This window comes from Microtus pennsylvanicus, chromosome 4 (genome assembly GCF_037038515.1).
Source record: "Microtus pennsylvanicus isolate mMicPen1 chromosome 4, mMicPen1.hap1, whole genome shotgun sequence".
NCBI classification, from domain to species: domain Eukaryota; kingdom Metazoa; phylum Chordata; class Mammalia; order Rodentia; family Cricetidae; genus Microtus; species Microtus pennsylvanicus.
The window spans coordinates 101,550,900-101,570,928 of NC_134582.1; the positions used below are offsets into that span (position 1 = coordinate 101,550,900).

Below are 20,029 nucleotides of genomic sequence, written 5' to 3' on the forward strand. Positions count from 1 at the left end.
TCTCTTGTAGCTGCAGAAGAACGGAATAGGTGATGCAGTTCTTGAGACCTGCAACGGGAAGCTCTGAAGCTGAGCAGAGACACTCAGTAGGGCACTCACAGCTCTGATTGGCAGTTGAAGTGGCAGTTGATGTAGAGCCTTCGCTGCCACAAGGTACTCTTATCTGTCCCCAGGCTACACCCCTGGGCCGAGGAGGCAGCTCTGAACAGATGGTGAGTCCCGGGTGCCAGGTGTGCAGCACGCCCTACGCGGTGTGGGGTACAGGGCTCTTTGGTTCTTGCCGCACCCGCCCATCCCATGCCCGCGAGCGCCCCCAGCGCAGTGTGTCTTGGTGCAGTCTGCACGAGCGGGAAGCGGGAGGTGAAAGGCTGGGCAAGGAGAACTCGTGTGCCAGGAGGAGCCCTTCGCCCGGCCAGCTGCCCGTGGGCTGCGCGCTTTACCCCTCCTCTGACTCCCATCACTTGGCACCCTAAGCGATCGCTGCTCGTCCTCTGCAGCGAAGCCCACGGCTTCGCTCTTGCCCCTCCCCTCTTTGACACTGCGTGGCTTCTGTGGACCACTCTACAGCGGCATGCCCTCCGTCCCCGCCCGCCCGGCTCTCAACCTCCAAGGCGGCTCCCTCGTTCCCTAACCTTTAGGGAGCTCTACTTTAGGCGGTTCTTTCCATAAGCGAAATCATTTTCTTGCCTCCTGGGATTCCAAACTGTAATTGCTTTTACTCGGCTGTGGGCTCGATGACGAGGAATACACCGGGGGTTGGGGAGTGGAGGTCGGGGCACCAGGTTTGGGAGGGGATGCCCTAGTTGGATTCCGGGTTCTGTTTTCGGGGACTGCAGGGAGAAACGAGCTCTGCTCTGAAGGAACGCCCGGGGCTCAGCCTTTTAGTTAGCCGCCTTCCCTGTCACCCAGAGCATAGGGCACGCCCCTCGAGAAGGGCTCCAGGCATTCTGTGGGTGCCTTAGAAGTCCTCTGTGGACTCACTGACAGGCACCCCAACCTTCCCGATCCAGCTAGGGCCTGGGGGTGGGGAGCAAATTGTCGGGTTCCTTCGCTCTGCCTCTAGGAAAGAGCCCTGGGCCGCTGCGGGTGTACCGCCCCTCCCGCGGGGACCAGTCCCTGCGAGAGTTGCAGCGTCTGTCCCGGTCCAGAGAGTGCACTGTTTGGTCCAGGAGAGGCTCACGGAGGGTGAGGGGATGCTAGGCACCCGGGTGCTCAAAGGGACCAAATGGCTGTCGGTTCCGGTCAGCGGCGGAACTGGGCCCCAGTGGCCAAGTCCAAGCTGGCGGCGGGGGAGGGGCGCGACAGGAAAGGGACTGGGCAGGAGCCCCACTCCACCCCCCTCCCGAAGTGTCTGCTCTGCAACTTCAAAGAAGGCCCGGGAGCTGGAGCGGGCTGGGGGGGCGTTGCCCGCGCTTGCCTGGCCATGAACCTCCTCGGAAGAGAGTGTTGAAACGCGGCTGCGAGCACCGTCCGAGCCACGTTTACAGTAGGAAAGTCTTTGCTCCGAAAATCACGACTTGAGTCGATTGCAATTTAGCTCCTCTCTGTAAGAATCGTGGAAAGGCAAGATTTGCCTGGGAGTCCCAGGCGAGCTCCGGCAGGACCCAAGTCGAGGCGTGCCGTGCCACGGGAACCATTTCTTTTCAGGAGCTGAGGATGGCTTTTGGGACTCCTTTGGTCATGCGCCGTGTGTCGCTGCTGCCTCCGAAGCGGAGCGCACAGCTGGCGGAGAAACCGCATTCTAGCTTCTTCCCGCCCTAGGGAGATGACCAGGGTGCGGGCACTCATGTCTCCCGGGAGAGGTTACCAGATCCAAAGCCGGGAATCTCGGCTTTTCCTCCCCTTTGGGGGTTTCCGACAAGCAAACAGAGGGCAGATATCGGTTACCCTAAACTTTGACATACGGAGGAAAATAACCAGAATTCACCAACATAACCGTTTCCCACTGGTCCTTTGAACCACTTCCTAGAAAAGGTGAAAGCCTGGGGGTTAACTGGTTCGGGAGACCAGGAAGAGACAGTTGCATCTCCCCCACGTTTTCCCACGTTGCTGAAGACTCAGGCAGGCTCAGCGCTGCCACCTGGCGGCTGCTTCTCCCAGATTGGGAGGCGCTGTCTGCACTCAGCAGCGCCACAGATCTGGCTGGGTGGGTGTGCCAGGCCTGTCTGAGGAAACAGAGCAGAAACCCCAGTTAATGCTTCGTATCTATGCGGCCCGTGCACACACTCGTTTTCTGCGTGTTCTCAAGAGTAAAGGAAAAATGTGTTGACATTGACTGGCATGGGTATGAAGAGCTGACTTGAGCCTGCTGGCTATGAGGGATGAAAAGTGGTGAAATTATTAGAAATAAATGTTTCTTATCTCTGTGTATTCTGACAGTGAAAATAAATGACAGATTTCATTCATCCTGCTTAATATTTTTTTTGAATAAAAATTAGATATATTGGGCTGGAGAGAGTTCTGCCGTTGTAGGCTAAGGGTCACAACCAAAACTTCAAGAATTAGTAGGTTTCAATAATCTCCTAGTCCAGTTTCAGTACAATTTCCTCAGCCCCAAGGATGGAGCGCATGGGGGGTGGGGGGTGGGGAAGAGTTCTTTCGGTGTGGAACCCAAAACAAAGCTGATGACAGTCAGTTTCCCAGAGCACTTTCCAGCCAACAAAATTAACAACAATGCTTCCCCCACCTCTGTTTATTTGAACTGAATGCTCAAGCCAACCAGCTCGCACAATCACAGTTTCTACAGTCAACCCAAATCAAACAGAAATCTTGGAAAATACTGCCAATCCAGATTTGTGAAACTAATTTCCATGCAGGTTTTCCTCTCTCGGAGCTATAGGAACACATTAAGCATTGGAGGTAAATCTTTCCATCCATGCTCCACATACCATTTTGTGGATATTGGGTTTTATGTTGTGCAGGTGTGTAGAAGCAAGAAAAATGCATTAGCAGATATTACATTTTCGTGTCAAATGGATTGCAATTAATGGAATAAAATAAATATCTGCCTTAATTCAAAATGTGAAGGGTCTAGTATCGTTTCCAATAAAGGCCATTAGTTGATTATTCTAAGACAGGACTTGTTTGCAAAATGATCTTGGCTTTCTGCTCATACAAGAAGAGCAGAGGGAAGGAACACTGGTGTGCACTGATTTACTAAGGCCACCAAACAGCTGATATCTGGGGGAATGGAGGGTTTCAGTAATGGAGAACTGACTACAAAGCTCATGAAGTTAGGTAATGAGACACAGAAAGCCTTCTCCCATTATTTGGCATGAAACCCAATACATCCCAATGTAGGTGTACTTTACTCACAACAAGATGACTTTAATGAAAAGTTATCTGTTATGTTTTGTTGCATTCCAAGTGCTCTAAGAACTGAAACTATCCCACTTCAGTCAGTGCAAGCACTCAAGTATATAGTCTACAGAGTCTGTAATGATGTAATAACATCAGTGGAAGCTACCAACCCATATTTCACCAGTTCTAAAAGAAACTTAGCAATGGGGGCATCTTATAGTCCGGAAGATGAGGAGGGCTTCTTCCAGGGGGTGAACTGTCACAGCTGGTACAGATTCCTGCTGCCAAACTGACAACCTGAGATAATTCCAGGACCCAGATAAGTGGAAGGAGAGCACTGACTCCAGCAAGTTGTCCTCTGACCTCCATATATGCACAGAGGCAGGCAGTACACTCCAAGTCGAAATTTAATTAATTTAAAATGTGGTTTTTTTCTTAAAAGTCTTTTCTCCTTTGCTGGCATATTCTATAATGGTACAATTTAAAGTCCTTTTTTATTGTTTTTTTTTAATACATTTAACAAAAGAATCAAGTCAGGAACTACTTTTTCAATTCTTTTAAAATAAAATCTGTGCTAAGAATGGGTGTAATTATGATAGCTGATTTACACCACTGGTGGAAATACCATGAAATACATCAACACTCATCTTTTGCCAAGTTATCAAAATTGTTTAGTACAGATTCTACAGGACAAACATTTTATCGTATTAAAAATGTTGATTTCATAGACAATAGACCTCTTGGAATAGTTCAGCTGTCAGACTCATAGTATTTAAAGGATGCTCATCTGTGCATACCAGAAAACATATATGCCTTGCCTTTGTTATGCAAAGTACCTTTATTTGTGGAAGTTTTTTGAGTTGGGGGGAGGTGCGTGCTATTTTAGGATTCATCCTCTGGGAATAAAAGGGCTATGGTGGATAGCAAATGGTCAAACAATTATTTGCTTTTGCCCACAAAAACATTCTTGCTTGTGGTTGGTCTTGGGAGTCCTGATCAGCTGTCTCCACAGGGCATTCTTTCCAGTAAATGTCTAACTCTGACACCCTAGGCCTCTTCCCAGCCTGGACACTTAAAAAGTCTGACAAGATAAGTGGAAATATACCACCCGGAACTACTCTGCTATGGATCCAAAGCTGACTTTAATTTGGATGCCTGTCTGTCACTGGCCTGATGAAAATCAGTCTATCATCGTACTGAGAAAGATCAGTTTTTACTAGAATTCCAATTTTCAGATCTTGGGAAAGTGTGATTCGGACAGCCAACTTATTCATAGTCTAAGTATCCAGGCACCTTGTCTGCCATGTGTATGCACATGTGTCTGCCATGTGTGTGCACATGTGCATTTTTTTTTTGAGACAGGGTCTCACGTAGCCCAGGCTGTCCTAGAATTCTTATGAAGTGGAGGAGGATGACCTTGAACTCCTGATTTTCCTGATGCCACCTCCCAAGAGCTGAGATACCAGACCTGGACCACCAAATGGGGCTCTTGATTACTTCTTCTGCCATCATTAACCATCTTCCATCTTAGTCTCTTGAAAACAAGCTGCTTTTAGGAGAAGTGGCATTTGCATTACCAAGGAAAGGGTGTTAGGAGTCACAGAGGGCTCGGGACACACATCAGTAGTTTATAACCACACACTCAGCGAGCCCTAACAACAGCTGTCTATAAAGAAGCTCATGGGCTTTCCAAAGCATGAAGGACAAGCAAGACCCTGAAAGAAAGATCAGCAGAGGGGCTGGAGATGGGTTCAGCAGCCCCACTCACTGTTGCTACTCCTTTCTCTGTTCCGGACTTTTAGGCCCATTTGTACTAAGTAACACACACACACACACAAACACACAAACCACACTCTGGAGAAAGTGGGTAAGGAAAAACTGAGAGTGAGTGCTCTGAAGGGAGGAGGGGAGCAGATAATGCACCTATTCTTTGGAAACTGGAAAACAAATACTTAGAGAGTAAAGTCAATTCCCATCCTGTATTCATTATGATCGCCCTACACAAAACCACACAAAATCTCGTATTGAGGTAATTATGGGCCACTGCCTTCGAGTTTCAAGGAAAATCTCCTTGTTTGGGCTACCCAGGATTTATAGGGGAGCTGAAATCATTAAATAACTAGTTAACCTCTGTTTGACTAAAAGAGTAAGCAATTACTGAAAGAAAAAAAAATCCTCTGCCTTTCACAAACAGCACAGATAGCACCCTGAAGGGATTTACACAATACACCGACGTCTGTGCTGTACCTAGAGTTGTTAAAAATAATTGTGATGACAGGTGTCTAGGTACCACTTTCTTAATGGTTTTCAATATCCATTGATTTATTGTTGTGGCTCCCCCCACTTACATCTCTAGCTTTAAGAAGGAGCTGAGAAAAGAGATTTTGCACCAAAGGCTGATTCTTTATTCCTGCGCTGAAAAGAACTAATAAAAATAATCACTCGGCTTTTAAGCAGAAAGCTTCCATTTACAGTATTTCACCCTTACCCCCCCTCCAAGCCCCTTGTTATCTAACATAATGGCTAGAATACATTTCCGTCTCTCCCCTTAATAACTTCATGCATTAACATCCTTTTCACACACGCGCGCGCGCGCGCGCGCACACACACACACACACACACACACACACACACACACACACACAGGCACACGCGAGCGCGCCCAGCAAAAGGGGGAAAAAAAGAGGCAGCAGAAATCTCAGCTGTACTTCTAGCCCTTTTAAAAAGTTTGCTCTGTAAATTGGAATGAGGTCAGATTTGGAGCTTCTCATTGCACGCGGAGATTATTATTGCATCGGGTTCCAAGCCAATGGGAAGGACGGGGGAGGGGCTTGGCACGAGGAAGCGTTAGTTACAGCGGCTGATTGGCTGTCTGCGAAAGGATAAAGAAGCGCGAGGCGGAATTGGGGTCTGCTCTAAGCTGCAGCCAGAGAAACAGAGTGTGGGGAAGAGGGCAGTCTCCCTCCCGGTCTCCAGTTCTTGCACGCTCTTTCTTAGAGAGTCTGCAGTGGGAGAACTCTGCCGGTAACCAGCTCCCCTTCTTGCAGGAGGGAGGGAGAAACATACATTTATTCATGCCGGTCTGTTGCATGCAAGCTTCTTGGCTTCCTACCTTGCAACAAAATAATTGCACCAACTCCTCAGCGTCGATTCCGCCCACAGAGAGTCCCGGAGCCAGAGTCGCTTTGGCTTTGCACTGCAGGAAAGAGACTTAAGGCGCTAGAGACGATGTCGCTTTCCTGAGCTACCGCGAGCTCTCGTGAACTGCATTCGCCTGCTTCAGGGAAGGGGGGGAAAGACTTGCCCCGAAGGCGGCGAGAAACTTGCATTTGGAAGACACTCGGGCCGTCAACGTTCGGAGAAACTCCTAGCCGGCTGCGGCTCCAGCTTCGGCGCCCGCAGGGAGTACTGCAGCGGTGAGGGAGGACGGAGGGCCGCGGGGACTCTAGGTCGGCGGCGGCGGGAGGCGGCAGCCCCTGGCCCGTGCGCCGCTCGGGGGACCCTGGTCTCTGCCCCGGGGAGCCCGCAGGGCCCGGCGACCGCGCCGCGAGCGTGTGAGCGCGCGTGGGCGCCCGGCGAGCCGGGGCCATGGTACAGCAGACTAACAACGCGGAAAACACGGAGGCGCTGCTGGCCGGGGAGAGCTCGGACTCGGGCGCGGGCCTGGAGCTGGGCATCGCGTCCTCCCCGACGCCCGGCTCCACCGCGTCCACGGGCGGCAAGGCGGACGACCCCAGCTGGTGCAAGACGCCCAGTGGCCACATCAAGCGGCCCATGAACGCCTTTATGGTGTGGTCGCAGATCGAGCGGCGCAAGATCATGGAGCAGTCGCCCGACATGCACAACGCCGAGATCTCCAAGCGACTGGGCAAACGCTGGAAGCTGCTCAAGGACAGCGACAAGATTCCGTTCATCCAGGAGGCGGAGCGGCTGCGCCTCAAGCACATGGCTGACTACCCTGACTACAAGTACCGGCCGCGGAAGAAGGTGAAGTCCGGCAACGCGGGCGCGGGATCGGCTACCGCAGCCAAGCCCGGGGAGAAGGGCGACAAGGTCGCAGGCGGCAGTGGCCACGCGGGAAGCGGCCACGCGGGGGGTGGCGCGGGCGGCAGCTCTAAGCCCGCGCCCAAGAAGAGCTGCGGCCCCAAGGTGGCGGGCAGCGCGGTCGGCAAGCCCCACGCCAAACTCGTCCCGGCGGGTGGCGGCAAAGCGGCGGCATCGTTCTCTCCGGAGCAGGCCGCCCTGCTGCCCCTGGGCGAGCCGGCCGCAGTCTACAAGGTGCGGACTCCCAGCGCGGCCACCCCAGCCGCCTCCTCCTCGCCGACCAGCGCGCTGACCACCCCTGCCAAGCACCCAGCCGACAAGAAAGTAAAGCGCGTCTACTTGTTCGGGAGCCTAGGCGCTTCGTCGTCCCCCGTTGGGGGCCTGGGAGCAGGCGCCGACCCCAGCGACCCGCTGGGGCTTTACGAGGATGGAGGCCCGGGATGCTCGCCTGATGGCCGGAGCCTGAGCGGCCGCAGCAGTGCAGCATCATCGCCTGCAGCCGGTCGCTCGCCAGCTGACCACCGCGGCTATGCCAGCCTGCGCGCAGCCTCGCCCGCCCCGTCCAGCGCGCCCTCGCACGCATCCTCGTCGCTTTCCTCGTCGTCGTCCTCCTCCTCCGGCTCCTCGTCATCTGACGACGAGTTCGAAGACGACCTGCTTGACCTGAACCCCAGTTCAAACTTTGAGAGCATGTCCCTGGGCAGTTTCAGCTCCTCGTCGGCGCTCGATCGGGACCTGGATTTTAACTTCGAACCCGGCTCAGGCTCCCACTTCGAGTTCCCGGACTATTGCACGCCCGAGGTGAGCGAGATGATCTCGGGAGATTGGCTAGAGTCCAGCATCTCCAACCTGGTCTTCACCTACTGAAAGGAGCGCGGGCCGGAGAGAAGGATGGCCAGAGGCAGGAGAGGAAAAAGGAAAACAAAAGTAAAACAAAGCAAACAAAAAAAATTAAAAAGAAAGAAAAAGAAAAAAAGAGGAAAAAGAGCAGATGGAGAGTGAAAAGAGAAAGGGGAAAAGAAAAGGAAGAAAAAGTGAGCAGGGCTGGCCTGGACAACGTCCCGTCGTTGGAGAAGGAGTGCGGGGGCGTAGAGGACCCGCGTTCCCATCCCCCACTCCCAGGGCTGGGGACTCGGAGGAGGCGGAGAGTAGACGGGGGCGACCTTTTATTGTTGTTATTGATGTTGTTGTTGGTGGCTAAAAAAGCTACTTCGAGTTTCCTCCCCATTTTTGCTTGAAGAGACTCCCCCTCCTCCCCTTCCAACGAGCTTCCGGACTTGGTTGCACCCCCAGCAAGAAAAGAAGCCGAGCTAAGCTTCTAGAGACCGAAGGAATCTTGCCCCTCTCGCTTGACCACCGTGGCGATTTCTTGTTTGATTTTTATTTTGCCTCTTGGTCAAAAGAGGAGGAGGGAGATCCAGCGCGCCCCCTCTCCTTCCCACCCCTTCTTTGTATTTTTTTTTCCTTTATTTTTCTTTTTCTGCAGTGAAGACAGAAGGCTCCGGGGTGATGCGTTTGGCCATGGCGTTTGTGTTGGGCTTGAGGGGAGCATTGGCATGGAGAGATTCCACGCTGGCGAAGTCCCGGGTTGGGATTTTTTTTTTCTTCCTTCTCCCTGTACCCAGAGATGTACAGGGAGCAGCAGGCCAGCCTCAGAAATGAACATGGGGACCTCGTGGAAGCCACAGCCGCCTGGTTGGGGACTCAGAAGAATCCGGAGCGCAGAGGGCGTTGGGGTCTCAGGACCTCCGCCTAGGGTCTGTGCAAAAATAAAGAATTAAAAAATATATATATCAGAGAGGTGAGGCTACCCAGAGCCGGCGGGAGGATAGGAGACTGTGGGATGTGGTCCAGGGGCCGCGGAGTGGTTTCAGGGGGGTGGAAAGAAATTTTTTTCTTCTCTTAATGGGAATCGTGATGGTGTTGAGTTATTTCACTGGTGGGGTTAATATAGCATGTTATCCTGTCTATCTTTTGAAGATTTCTGTATAAGACTGTTGAGCAGTTTTTAAAATAGTGTAGGATAATATAAAAAGCGGATAGATGGCGCTATGTTTGATTCCTACAACGAACCGATCACCAGCTCCTTTTCATTCTTAACTCTTTAAAAGGATTCAAACGCAACTCAAATCTGTGCTGGACTTTTGAAAAAACACAATTCAGGACCAAATTTTTTCTCCGTGTGTGTTTATTCCTTATAGGTGTAATTGAGAAGACCCGTTTATTTTTACCCCCTCACGGACGCTCCATCTTTGTATTTTTTTTCCTTGTAAATGTAATCAGATGCCATTTTATATGTGGACGTATTTATACTGGCCAAACAGTTTTCTTATTTTGTCCCTTTTTCCCCCTTTCTTTTGCTTTCTTGTCTTTTGACCTCATTTCTTTATTTTTATCTTCCCTTTATTTTCTTTCTTTTTCTTTTTCTTTTTTTTTTCTAGTGTTGTTACCCACGCCATTTTACGTCTCCTTCACTGAAGGGCTAGAGTTTTAACTTTTAATTTTTTATATTTAAATGTAGACTTTTGACACTTTTAAAAAACAAAAAAGACAAGAGAGATGAAAACGTTTGATTATTTTCTCAGTGTATTTTTGTAAAAAATATATAAAGGGGGTGTTAATCGGTGTAAATCGCTGTTTGGATTTCCTGATTTTATAATAGGGTGGCTGGTTAATATCTCACACAGTTTGAAAAATCAGCCCCTGGTTTCTCCATGTTTACACTTCAATCTGCAGGCTTCTTAAAGTGACAGTATCCCTTTACCTGCCACCAGTTTCCACCTTTCCACCCCTCCCCCCATCTTTTAGGATGGGGAGGAGAGTTCAGCCCAGCACCATAATGCTTTAAGAAAAACAGATTTTTTTTTTTAAAAAAAGAAACGAATTGCTGTTCTGTCCAGAGGATTTAAAACTGGGGCATTCGCAGCAAAAAGGGATTCTGTAGCTTTAACTTGTAAACCACATCTTTTTTGCACTTTTTTTATAAGCAAAAACGTGCCGTTTAAACCACTGGATCTATCTAAATGCCGATTTGAGTTCGCGACACTATGTACTGCGTTTTCATTCTTGTATTTGACTATTTAATCCTTTCTACTTGTCGCTAAATATAATTGTTTTAGTCTTATGGCATGGTGATAGCAGATGTGTTCAGGTTTATAGCTGTTGTGTTTAAAGATTGAAAAAAAAGTGGAAAACATCTTTGTACATTTAAGTCTGTATTATAATAAGCAAAAAGATTGTGTGTATGTATGTTTAATATAACATGACAGGCACGAGGACACCTGCCTTTTAAGAGGCAGTTCCGTTAAGGGTTTTTGTTTTTAAACTTTTTTCTTTTTTTTTTTTTTTGCCATCCATCCTGTGCAATATGCCGTGTAGAATATTTGTCTTAAAATTCAAGGCCACAAAAAAAAAAAAGCAATGTTTGGGAAAGAGAAAAAAAAAGGAAAAAAACTCATGCCAGCTAATTCTGTCCATCACTGCCTGTCGGGTTGTTGCTATATACCTTCTGTAAATAACTTTTTTTGAGAAGGAAATAAAATCAGCTGGAACTGAACCCTAAATCTTGACTTTTGTCATTCTTATGCCTGAGATCCCTGCACAGAACCCTCCCTGTCGCTGCAGACTCCTGGTTTTGGGGTGGCTTTGGAGCTTGCAAAGAGCCGGTTTAATGCCATCTTATTGACAAATAACCTAGTTCCTCTTGGCTAGATTTGGCAGGCCTGACCCCCGAGCGATGGCGTCAACCACGTGTGTGTCAGCCCCCTGCAAGCCTTCGAGGGAATCTCTGCCTCTGCCACACAGCAGCAAGCACCCTTTGTCTGGAAATTTCAAGGAGGGGGAGGGGCGGGCTTCCCAGCTCAACCTGGCTGGCTGAGCTTTTAAATTTCTTTTTGCTTTGTGCTTCTGAGGCTGCCATCTCCTCTACACACCAAGATTTGTTTTCCACAGACCAAGAACAAGTAAGTCTGTTAAATTATTAGTTATTGGAGGAGAAAGCCTTTGCCAGTTACAGGGTGAAAAAAGAAAATGCTCAGGCTTGTTTTGTTAGGTTTGGGGGGGAGGGTTTTTTCTCCCCTCAAATGCAAAGGTTGGTAGGGTGTGGTGATACTTGCCTATAATCCAAGCACTCAAGAGACAGGCCAGGCTGAAAAACCATGACTTCAAGGCCAGACTGGACCACTTAAGACCTGTTTCTAGAACAACAAAAGTTAATATGGCCCCAAACTCCCTATCTTGTGCTGCGCCCAGCCTGGGGATCACTGTAAGTAAAATAGAGCCTCCCTACCCACTTGGGAGAGGAGTAGGAGACTGTGTAGATTTTATAAGCCTCAGACACCCTAGTAGACCTGCATGCATGGAGAAAGAGTCTGAAGGCTCATCAGTATTTTGTGTTTGTTTTAGAGATCAACAGTGTCCATGGACAAATAGAAGTCCATGTCCCCTTCCAAACGCTTGCTCATCCTTAAAAAATGTGTGTTTTCCACATTTCCTTGGGTTTTTTTTTTTCAGCCCTGGAGAGAAAGGGTTAACAAGTAGCATTTGGAAATAATCCCCTTATTCTGAGGATTGTAGGCAAGGGCCCTGCATCCTGGGATCACAGCGGAAAGACTTCTGGGGACCAGCACTGCAAGCATATTGGCACAGCCAATAATAAAGCATTTTCTGGGAGGTGGCTGTGATCAAAATACACTGCATACATGCATGAAGCTTTCAAAGATTAAAAATTGCAAAAAGAGCAAAACAAAACAGTTTCCCCTCTAAAAATAATAATACTGCTTCAATACCGTGCCTCTCAGAAGCGGTTGTGGTCTCCACTTGTTTATACTGAGCTGTTATTTACTGGATGTTCTGGAGTGCTAATACCTTGTGTGAGTGTGTGTGAGCATCTGTGATAGTGGGGGGGGTTAAACCCAGGCCCTTGTGGGTGCTAGGCAAGGACTGTCTCCCTGAGTTACAGACCCAAAAATGCTGTTTTACCCCACACACAGGGACCCTGCAACAACATGGCACTGTAACTTTTTCTCTCTTTTCAAAGATCTTTAAAAATATATTTTTTAAAATATAAATTTAAGTTTAATGTTTGACCATTGTGGTGAATGTAATAGGATTGCTTAAGGTTTTATTCTACAGCCTCCCTTTTAGACCCAGAACATCCACACCCTATATAAATGAAGGCTGTGCGTTTTTAAAGTGATCCCTATCTTTGAATGTTTCTTTTTATGGGCATTTCTGCCTTGTTTGTTTTTTTTCCTCTTAACTTTCCACTGAAGAGCAGATGCTTTTAAATATATTTTTTAAAGAATTTATTATTTTATCTGCATTGGTGTTTGCCTAAATATGTCCGTGTGAGGGTGTCAGACCCCCTGAAACTGGAGTTATAGACGGTTGTAAACTGTCATGTGGGTGCTGGGAATTGAATACGGGTTCTCTGGAGAGCAGCCCATGCTCTTAACCACCGAGCCATCTCTCCAGCCCCCCAAATATTTTCTTTGAGAATCCTAAAGCCCAGCCAGGTGGTGGTGGTGCACATCTTTTTTTTTAATTAATTGATTTATTTATTAATTAAAGATTTCTGCCTTCTCCCCGCCAAATGCCTCCCATTTCCCTCCCCCATCAAGTCTCCCTCCCTCATCAGCTCGAAGAGCTATCAGGGTTCCCTGCCCTGTGGGAAGTCCAAGGACCACCCACCTCCTTCCAGGTCTAGTAAGGTGAGCATCCAAACTGCCTGGGCTCCCCCAAAGCCAGTACGTGCAGTAGGATCAAAACCCACTGCCATTGTTCTTGAGTTTTCAGTAGTCCTCATTGTCCACTATGTTCAGCAAGTCCTGTTTTATCCCATGCTTTTTCAGACCCAGGCCAGCTGGCCTTGGTGGATTCCTGATAGAACATCCTTATTGTCTCAGTGTGTGGGTGCACCCCTCGGGTCCTGAGTTCCTTGCTCGTGCTCTCTCTCCTTCTGCTCCTGATTTGGTGCACGTCTTTTATCCCAGCACTCAGGAGGCAGAGGCAGGTAGATCTCTGTGAGTTCAAGACCAACCTGGTCTACAGAGGAAGTCCCAAGACAGCCAGGACTGTAGCATAGAGAAACCCTGTCTGGAAACAATAACAACCAAAACAAAACAAAAAAAGAATCCTAAGGCCCAGGGTGTAGCTGGGTAGAGCACTGGACTACCATGGATAAGGCCTGGGGCTGCCTTCCCAGCACCTGAAGAAAACAAGGAATTCCAGTACACTGCACTCGTCACAGCAGTGATGCCTCGCGCTGCCTAGCAGGGGGTGTGGCAAAGGGAAAACATTTCTGCACTTTATCTAACCTTGCACTCAGAAAGGATACTTACATACCAGACTGGGCAAGGCAAAATGAGACCTAGAAAACCACTTCACTGTGACTCTGAGGTGACGTGGCACAGCAACAAAGAGTGAACTCTGGCTGGCTTTCTCTGTTTCTAAGACACTGCTTCAGGCCCCGGGCTCAGTCGGCAATGGGGATCGGTGACGCTTGCTGAATCCCCTGGAGTGCCAAATAAATAAATAAATAATAAAACCAGCCTTCCAGCTAATCTGGTGGGCTGAGACCCTGAAGAGGCCTTGGGGTTTCTGCTATCACTGCTCTGAGTACCCTGAGGAAAGAGCAAAATTGGAAGGCGGATGACAGGAGTTTCTCCGGGGTCTAGGCTCTGTAGTCAGAAGGCTTCCTCACAGACCATTTGTTTGTTTGTTTGTTTACTTATTGGCTTTTCGGGGCAGGGTTTCTTTGTGTAGGCCTGGCTGCCCTGGAACTCTCTCTTGAACTCGGGTCCACCTGTCTCTGCTTTGCAAGCGCTGGGGTTAAAGGTGTGGCTGGCTTATCGTGAATCTTACACCACTAAGGGATGACCCAGGAGTGTTTGCAAAGCAGGACACAGTGGTGCCATCCTTTAAAAAAACAAAAACTAAACTAAATCTGTATCACCCAGCTAGATTTCTCAGGGTGGAAGCTTTCTGTGCTTATCTTCTTTTCTGTGGGTGTTTTGAGTTGTTTTTAAGATTCATTTTACTGAGGCATTCGTGTGGAATGTGTGCATGTGTGTGCAAGGGGCCTCAGGACAGCGGAGTTCTGAGGAGCTGGAGTCACAGACAGTATGCCACTCAACTCCACACTGGGAACTTGGTCCTCTGGAAGAACAGGAAGTAGTCTTAACTGCTGAGCCATCCCTCCAGCTGTTGGGTTGGCTGGACTTTACAGCCCTGGCCCCAGGACTATAAATACACTTCTGACTCTTACCCCAGACCCTCTGATTCATGCTAGAAGAAGACCTGAAAATACGTCTTGTTTTTCACCCTGCCCACCATTTGGAAGCTGAGGTGGCTAGCCCACATGCGTGGTGAAATGTCTTTTGATATCTGTGTGGTGTTTCAGACTATGCGGCACCTCACTATTACCCTGTCTCCACTGTGAGGTGCTCAGTTCACATGCGGCTTGTCAAGGCCCTGCACACAACGGCCCGTAGCTCACCAACCTGTGTCTCCACAACCCCATTATCAGGGCATCAAGCCTTTACCAAGAATTGGGTATGGCGCACGCCTTTGATCCCAGTACTGGAGAGGCAGAGGCAGGTGGATCTCTGTGAGTTTGAAGCCAGTCTGGTCTACATAGTGAGTTCTGGGACAGCCAGGGCTGTATAGATAGACCCTGTCTCAAATGGGAGACCTTGGCGGAAGAGCAGGACTAACCCTTGAATGCTTCTCTCTCCACATGTACTTTCCAGGGAGTTCTTTTTGCAAATAAAACACTCTTCTTATTTGTTGGCTTCTTATTTGCATTGCTTCCATGAGGCCTTCAAGCTTCCAAAATGTATTTGCATTTTGTGATGGCTGTGGCAAGTAGTGTTGAAGTTAGTGAAAATCTGAGTCTGAATACAGGCTCTGAGGTCAGCTAGCCGAAGGACTGTGGTCAAGTTCCTTAGCCTTTCGAAGCCTCAGTTCTAAATCGCTAAGTAAAGGGCTACCTGATAGATAAAGCTGTTGTGAGAATTGAGTGTGATCCCATATCTGGAAGACATGTAGCAATGCCTGGCTGCAGACTGTGCTCACTAAGTACCAGCCCTTTGTCTTGTGGCTTATTGTAAAAAGGTAGGGCCTGTGCAAGCTGACCACAGTGCCAGCCATCCAGAAAGCAGGCAGCACCAAATAAAAATAAATACACTGCTCGCTCCACAAATCCCCAATATTGGGATGACTTGAGGACAAGGCTAGGACTGTAGCTAACCTGTCAACTGCTTGCAAAGCACACACGATGCCCTGAATTGGCCTCCCAATATCACATAAGACAGACCAGGTGGTGCATACCAGCACTGGGGAAGTAGAAGAAGGAGGATCAGAAGTTCAAGGCTGTCTTTGGTTACAGAGTAAGTCTGAAGTCAGCCAGGCTATTTGAGATTCTGTCTCAAAACAAAAAGAAATGTTTGAGGGTATGTGCGCGTGTGCGTATGTGCATGCATGTGTGTGCGCGTGCATGCATGCGTGCGTGTGTGTGTGTGTGTGTGTGTGTGTGTGTGTTAGTGGTGAATTGAACCTAGAGTCTGGGGCATGATAGACAAGTTCTCTACCACTGGCCTAATTCCCAGTCCAGGATTTTTTTTATTTTGTTAACATATTTTTTTTATTTATTGTTAGAGAATTTCATGCAAGTGCATAATGTGTTTTGTTCAAATCCATCCCGGCATCCTCCTCCCAGGACTCTTAAAGTGCAGAACCAGGCCACAGTCTGACTAAATTCTTCATATATCCTCAGTGCAAACCAAAGTGAAAATGACTACCCTCATAGTCTGTCGGCATGATCTCAACTAGCATACAAGCGAAAGATCGATACCACCCTTTTTACAAGGAGACAAAGGGATGATTCAGGGCTAAGTCTGAGGTCATCGTCAGAAGACAGAGAAGGATGGGGCTGCGGCTCAGTGGTCGAGTGCTTGCCTAACATGTGAGAACCTGGATTCGAGCACAGCACAAACATAAGTAAATAGAAAAGAGGATGAAAAGGGGGCACTGGAATCCTATTTCCTGAACCCAGGAATGAACTCAGACCCAGTTTCTCTTCAAGTGTACGTCCTCTTGAGGCAAGTATGCCAGTGCACATCTGTAATCACAACTACCCGGTGCACATCTGCAGTCACAGCTGTGCCGGTGCACATCTGCAGTCACTATGCCAGTGCACATCTGCAGTCACAACTGTGCCAGTGCACATCTGCAGTCACAGCTGTGCCAGTGCACATCTGCAATCATAAGCATGCCAGTGCACATCTGCAGTCACAGCTATGCCGGTGCACATCTGCAATCATAAGCATGCCAGTGCACATCTGCAGTCACAGCTGTGCCAGTGCAATCTGCAGTCACAGCTGTGCCGGTGCACATCTGCAGTCACAGCTGTGCCGGTGCACATCTGCAGTCACAGCTGTGCCGGTGCACATCTGCAGTCACAGCTGTGCCGGTGCACATCTGCAGTCACAGCTGTGCCGGTGCACATCTGCAGTCACAGCTGTGCCGGTGCACATCTGCAGTCACAGCTGTGCCGGTGCACATCTGCAGTCACAACTATGCCGGTGCACATCTGCAATCATAAGCATGCCGGTGCACATCTGCAGTCACTACTATGCTGGTACACATCTGCAGTCACAACTATGCCAATGCATATGTGCGATCACAAGTATGCCGGTGCACATGCGCAGTCACGACTATGTCGGTGCACATCTGCAGTCACTACTAAGCTGGTGCACAACTGCGATCATGAGTAGGCCTGTGCACATCACCTGCAGTCACAACACTCAGAGGGAAGAAGCAGGAGAGTCGCTCAGAGTTCAAATTTGAGGCCAGGTTGGCCTTCAAAGTGTATTCTCGGAAAACAAAAATAAAAAAAATAATAAAATTTTAAAACAACGAGCAAAAACAATCAAAAACAGGTGTTTTCCCCGTTTGATTAATAGAGAAGCATAGGTATAAGGCCTTGGGTCTTTGGGAAAGATTGATAGTCACCTCAACTGCCACATCCTTCCTTCAGCCTTCTCCTCATCTGTCTCCTCAAGGATGTCTTCATACCATTCCAGTTGGAGGTGCAAGCTTACATAATTTGGGGTGCATGTGTGTGTGCATTCTAGTTCAACAAATCTGTCTTAAAATATGTATGCATGGACTTAATATCAGGAGTCAGAAAGGCAGAAGAGAACAGAAATGATCTAACTACCCGAGTGGATCTTCTGCTCTGTCATCCAAATGCCAGGGCCAGGGTAAACGCTGCAATTACTCAGAGAGCCTTTTTTGCAGAGGCTGTGAGCCACCTATCCTAATGAGACTGACCGTTGCTACAGTTAACTTGAAGGGTTTTATGGTTTCCTGCATGTGTTGTTTTCCTGCTTAATGTGAAGAAGAAAGAAGAAGAAGAAGGAGGAGGAGAAGGAGAAGAAGAAGAAGAGGAAGAGGAAGAGGAAGAGGAAGAAGAAGCAGCAGCCCTCACTTTACTAACGATATTTCTCAGGGGGCTGTTGGCCCCGCTGTAGTCTGGTTAATGTCTAAGATATGATGATACACCTCTATGTGAGGATATCTGTAAGTATGAGTGATAATAAATTTAGCCCATCTTCTTTTCTTCTGACAGTTTCAATTCAAGACAATTTGTTTGTGGAGCCCTGCCAAGCATGCCAGGCACAAGTCAAGTGGCGACATGAGTTGTGCAGCGGGGGTCTTCCTTCAACCTGCAGATATTTTGGTAAAGACCAGAGTTGCAACTCATTTATACACCAATAACAACCAAGTTATTTTGCATCGCCCCTAAGGCACTCAAATGCCATCCTATTTGAGAGACTTTGGTTTTATTTTTAGAGATTAGCACAGAAGAAACAAATGAAATCTCATGTACTTAGCCCACTGGCTTCTTTAGTTATTTCCAACACAACAAATGCCCTGTCTCCTCATCCAGCGTGCAGTTTGGAGGGAGGGGAGTGAAAGCCTTGTCTGTTAGCTTTAGAGGGCGCCTTCTGTAGTGAATGCCCAGCGTGTGGTGATGATGCCCACGTATGATGCATGCATCTGCTTTTCAAAGAGCTAAACAGCCAGTCCCTGTTTAACGGGTCAATTAGCTCCCGCTGTCTATGTGGTTAATTGTCGCTTTCTTACCCATGGTTGTCCCAGCTCCCTCAGTCCTGGCCCCTAAAACCTGTGAAAATAGATCTCAGCATCTCTGCATCTCTAGGCTCTGTCTCAGTGCCCTCCCTCCCTGTTCCCACACTCCCTATGTGGGCCTTTTATCCCTCCTGTTTGCCATTCCCTGGAGAAGACAGACTCTGAATAATTTATCTAAAGTTCCTGGGAAGTTGTGGGGCTGCGGTCTCAGTACACATGGCACGTTGTTCCTACCCAGACAGAAGGACCGGAGGGCGGTCCTCAGCCCAGCCCCTGCTCAGTACACGCAGGGGTTACTAACAGTTTTGGTGTGATGTTGGGAAGGAACAGCCAGGAAATCCAGGAAGTAAAGGACGGGGCTGAAGCCCTGCAAAGTCCTCTGCGTTTCTCAAATAGTTTAGCCAAAGGTTATCCCCAAATAGTATCTTTTATGACATCGAGGTGGCTACATGAGAATGGTGACACGTACATGCCCATAATCAGGATGTGGAGGAAGGAAGATAGAGTTCAAGGCCAGCCTCTGCTACAGTGGATTGAGACCTAGCTGGCCTACACAACAGCTTGTCTTAAAAAGCTACACAAAAAAGGCCTGAAAAGCAATTGCTGTTCTTTCAGAGACCTGAGTTCAGTTCCAACATTCACAGTGTGAGGCTCACAACCGCCACAGTTACTCCAGGTAACTCCAGGCCAAAGAGCGTGCGTGTTCTTTAAGCCTCTGTCAACACCTGTCCTCACGTAGTGTACGCACACACTAAGATGCACACATAAGGGAAAAACAGCCCGTGATTTAAAAAGCCAAGAGAGAAGAAATTGAGGAAGAACAAAGAGAGTAATTAGACGTGAACATTATAAAAATATCAGTGTGTAGGGAAATGTCATCATACTCATTATTTTATCAAGTTTATATATTAATAAAAGAATTCAAGTCAGGCATAGTGGTGCATACCTTTAAGGCCAGCACTCTGGAGGCAAAAGCAGGCAGTTCTCTGTGAGCTCAAGGCCAGCCTGGTCTACACAGTGAGTTTCAGGACAGCCATAACTTGGAAAAGAAAATAATAAATAAATATCAATGAATTTCTTGTGAACAAATATAAGATGTATGAGTAAATTAAGGACACACTGGCTAAGAAAATTTACTGCTTCTGTTACAATGATGTCATTTTTATATTGACTTTTTTGCTTGCTTTTCAATACATGGTTTCTTTCTCTAGCTGTCCTAGAATCCCATAGACCTGGCTGGCTTTGAATTCAGTTTCACCTGCCTCTGCCTCCTGAGTGCTGGGATTAAAGACATGTGCCACCATTCCCGGCTACGCTGACCTTTTGAAAGATATAAGAATCTTTTTCCTCTTTGGCTACCGGAAGTGGAGAGTTGCTGGATCTCAAAATTACAGATGTAGGTTTTGGACCACTTGCCCACTCTGAAGATTGCTAGGTGTAAAGTGCACGCTGAAGAGAAAAATGAGAGCCCTGTCTCAATGACTTAAGGTTAAAAGTTAAACCAATTGAACCCCCCTCCCAAAAGATG

At 48.1% G+C, this 20,029-nt stretch overlaps 1 protein-coding gene across 1 annotated transcript; it reads left to right on the forward strand.

Moving 5' to 3' along the window:
* Positions 1–6,160: 6,160 nt before the first annotated feature.
* On the forward strand, positions 6,161–10,907 carry Sox4 (SRY-box transcription factor 4). The gene has a single exon (XM_075969984.1). It carries the CDS (start codon positions 6,889–6,891, stop codon positions 8,209–8,211), a length of 1,323 nt encoding a protein of 440 aa, XP_075826099.1. The 5' UTR covers positions 6,161–6,888; the 3' UTR covers positions 8,212–10,907.
* The last annotated feature ends 9,122 nt before the right edge of the window (positions 10,908–20,029 follow it).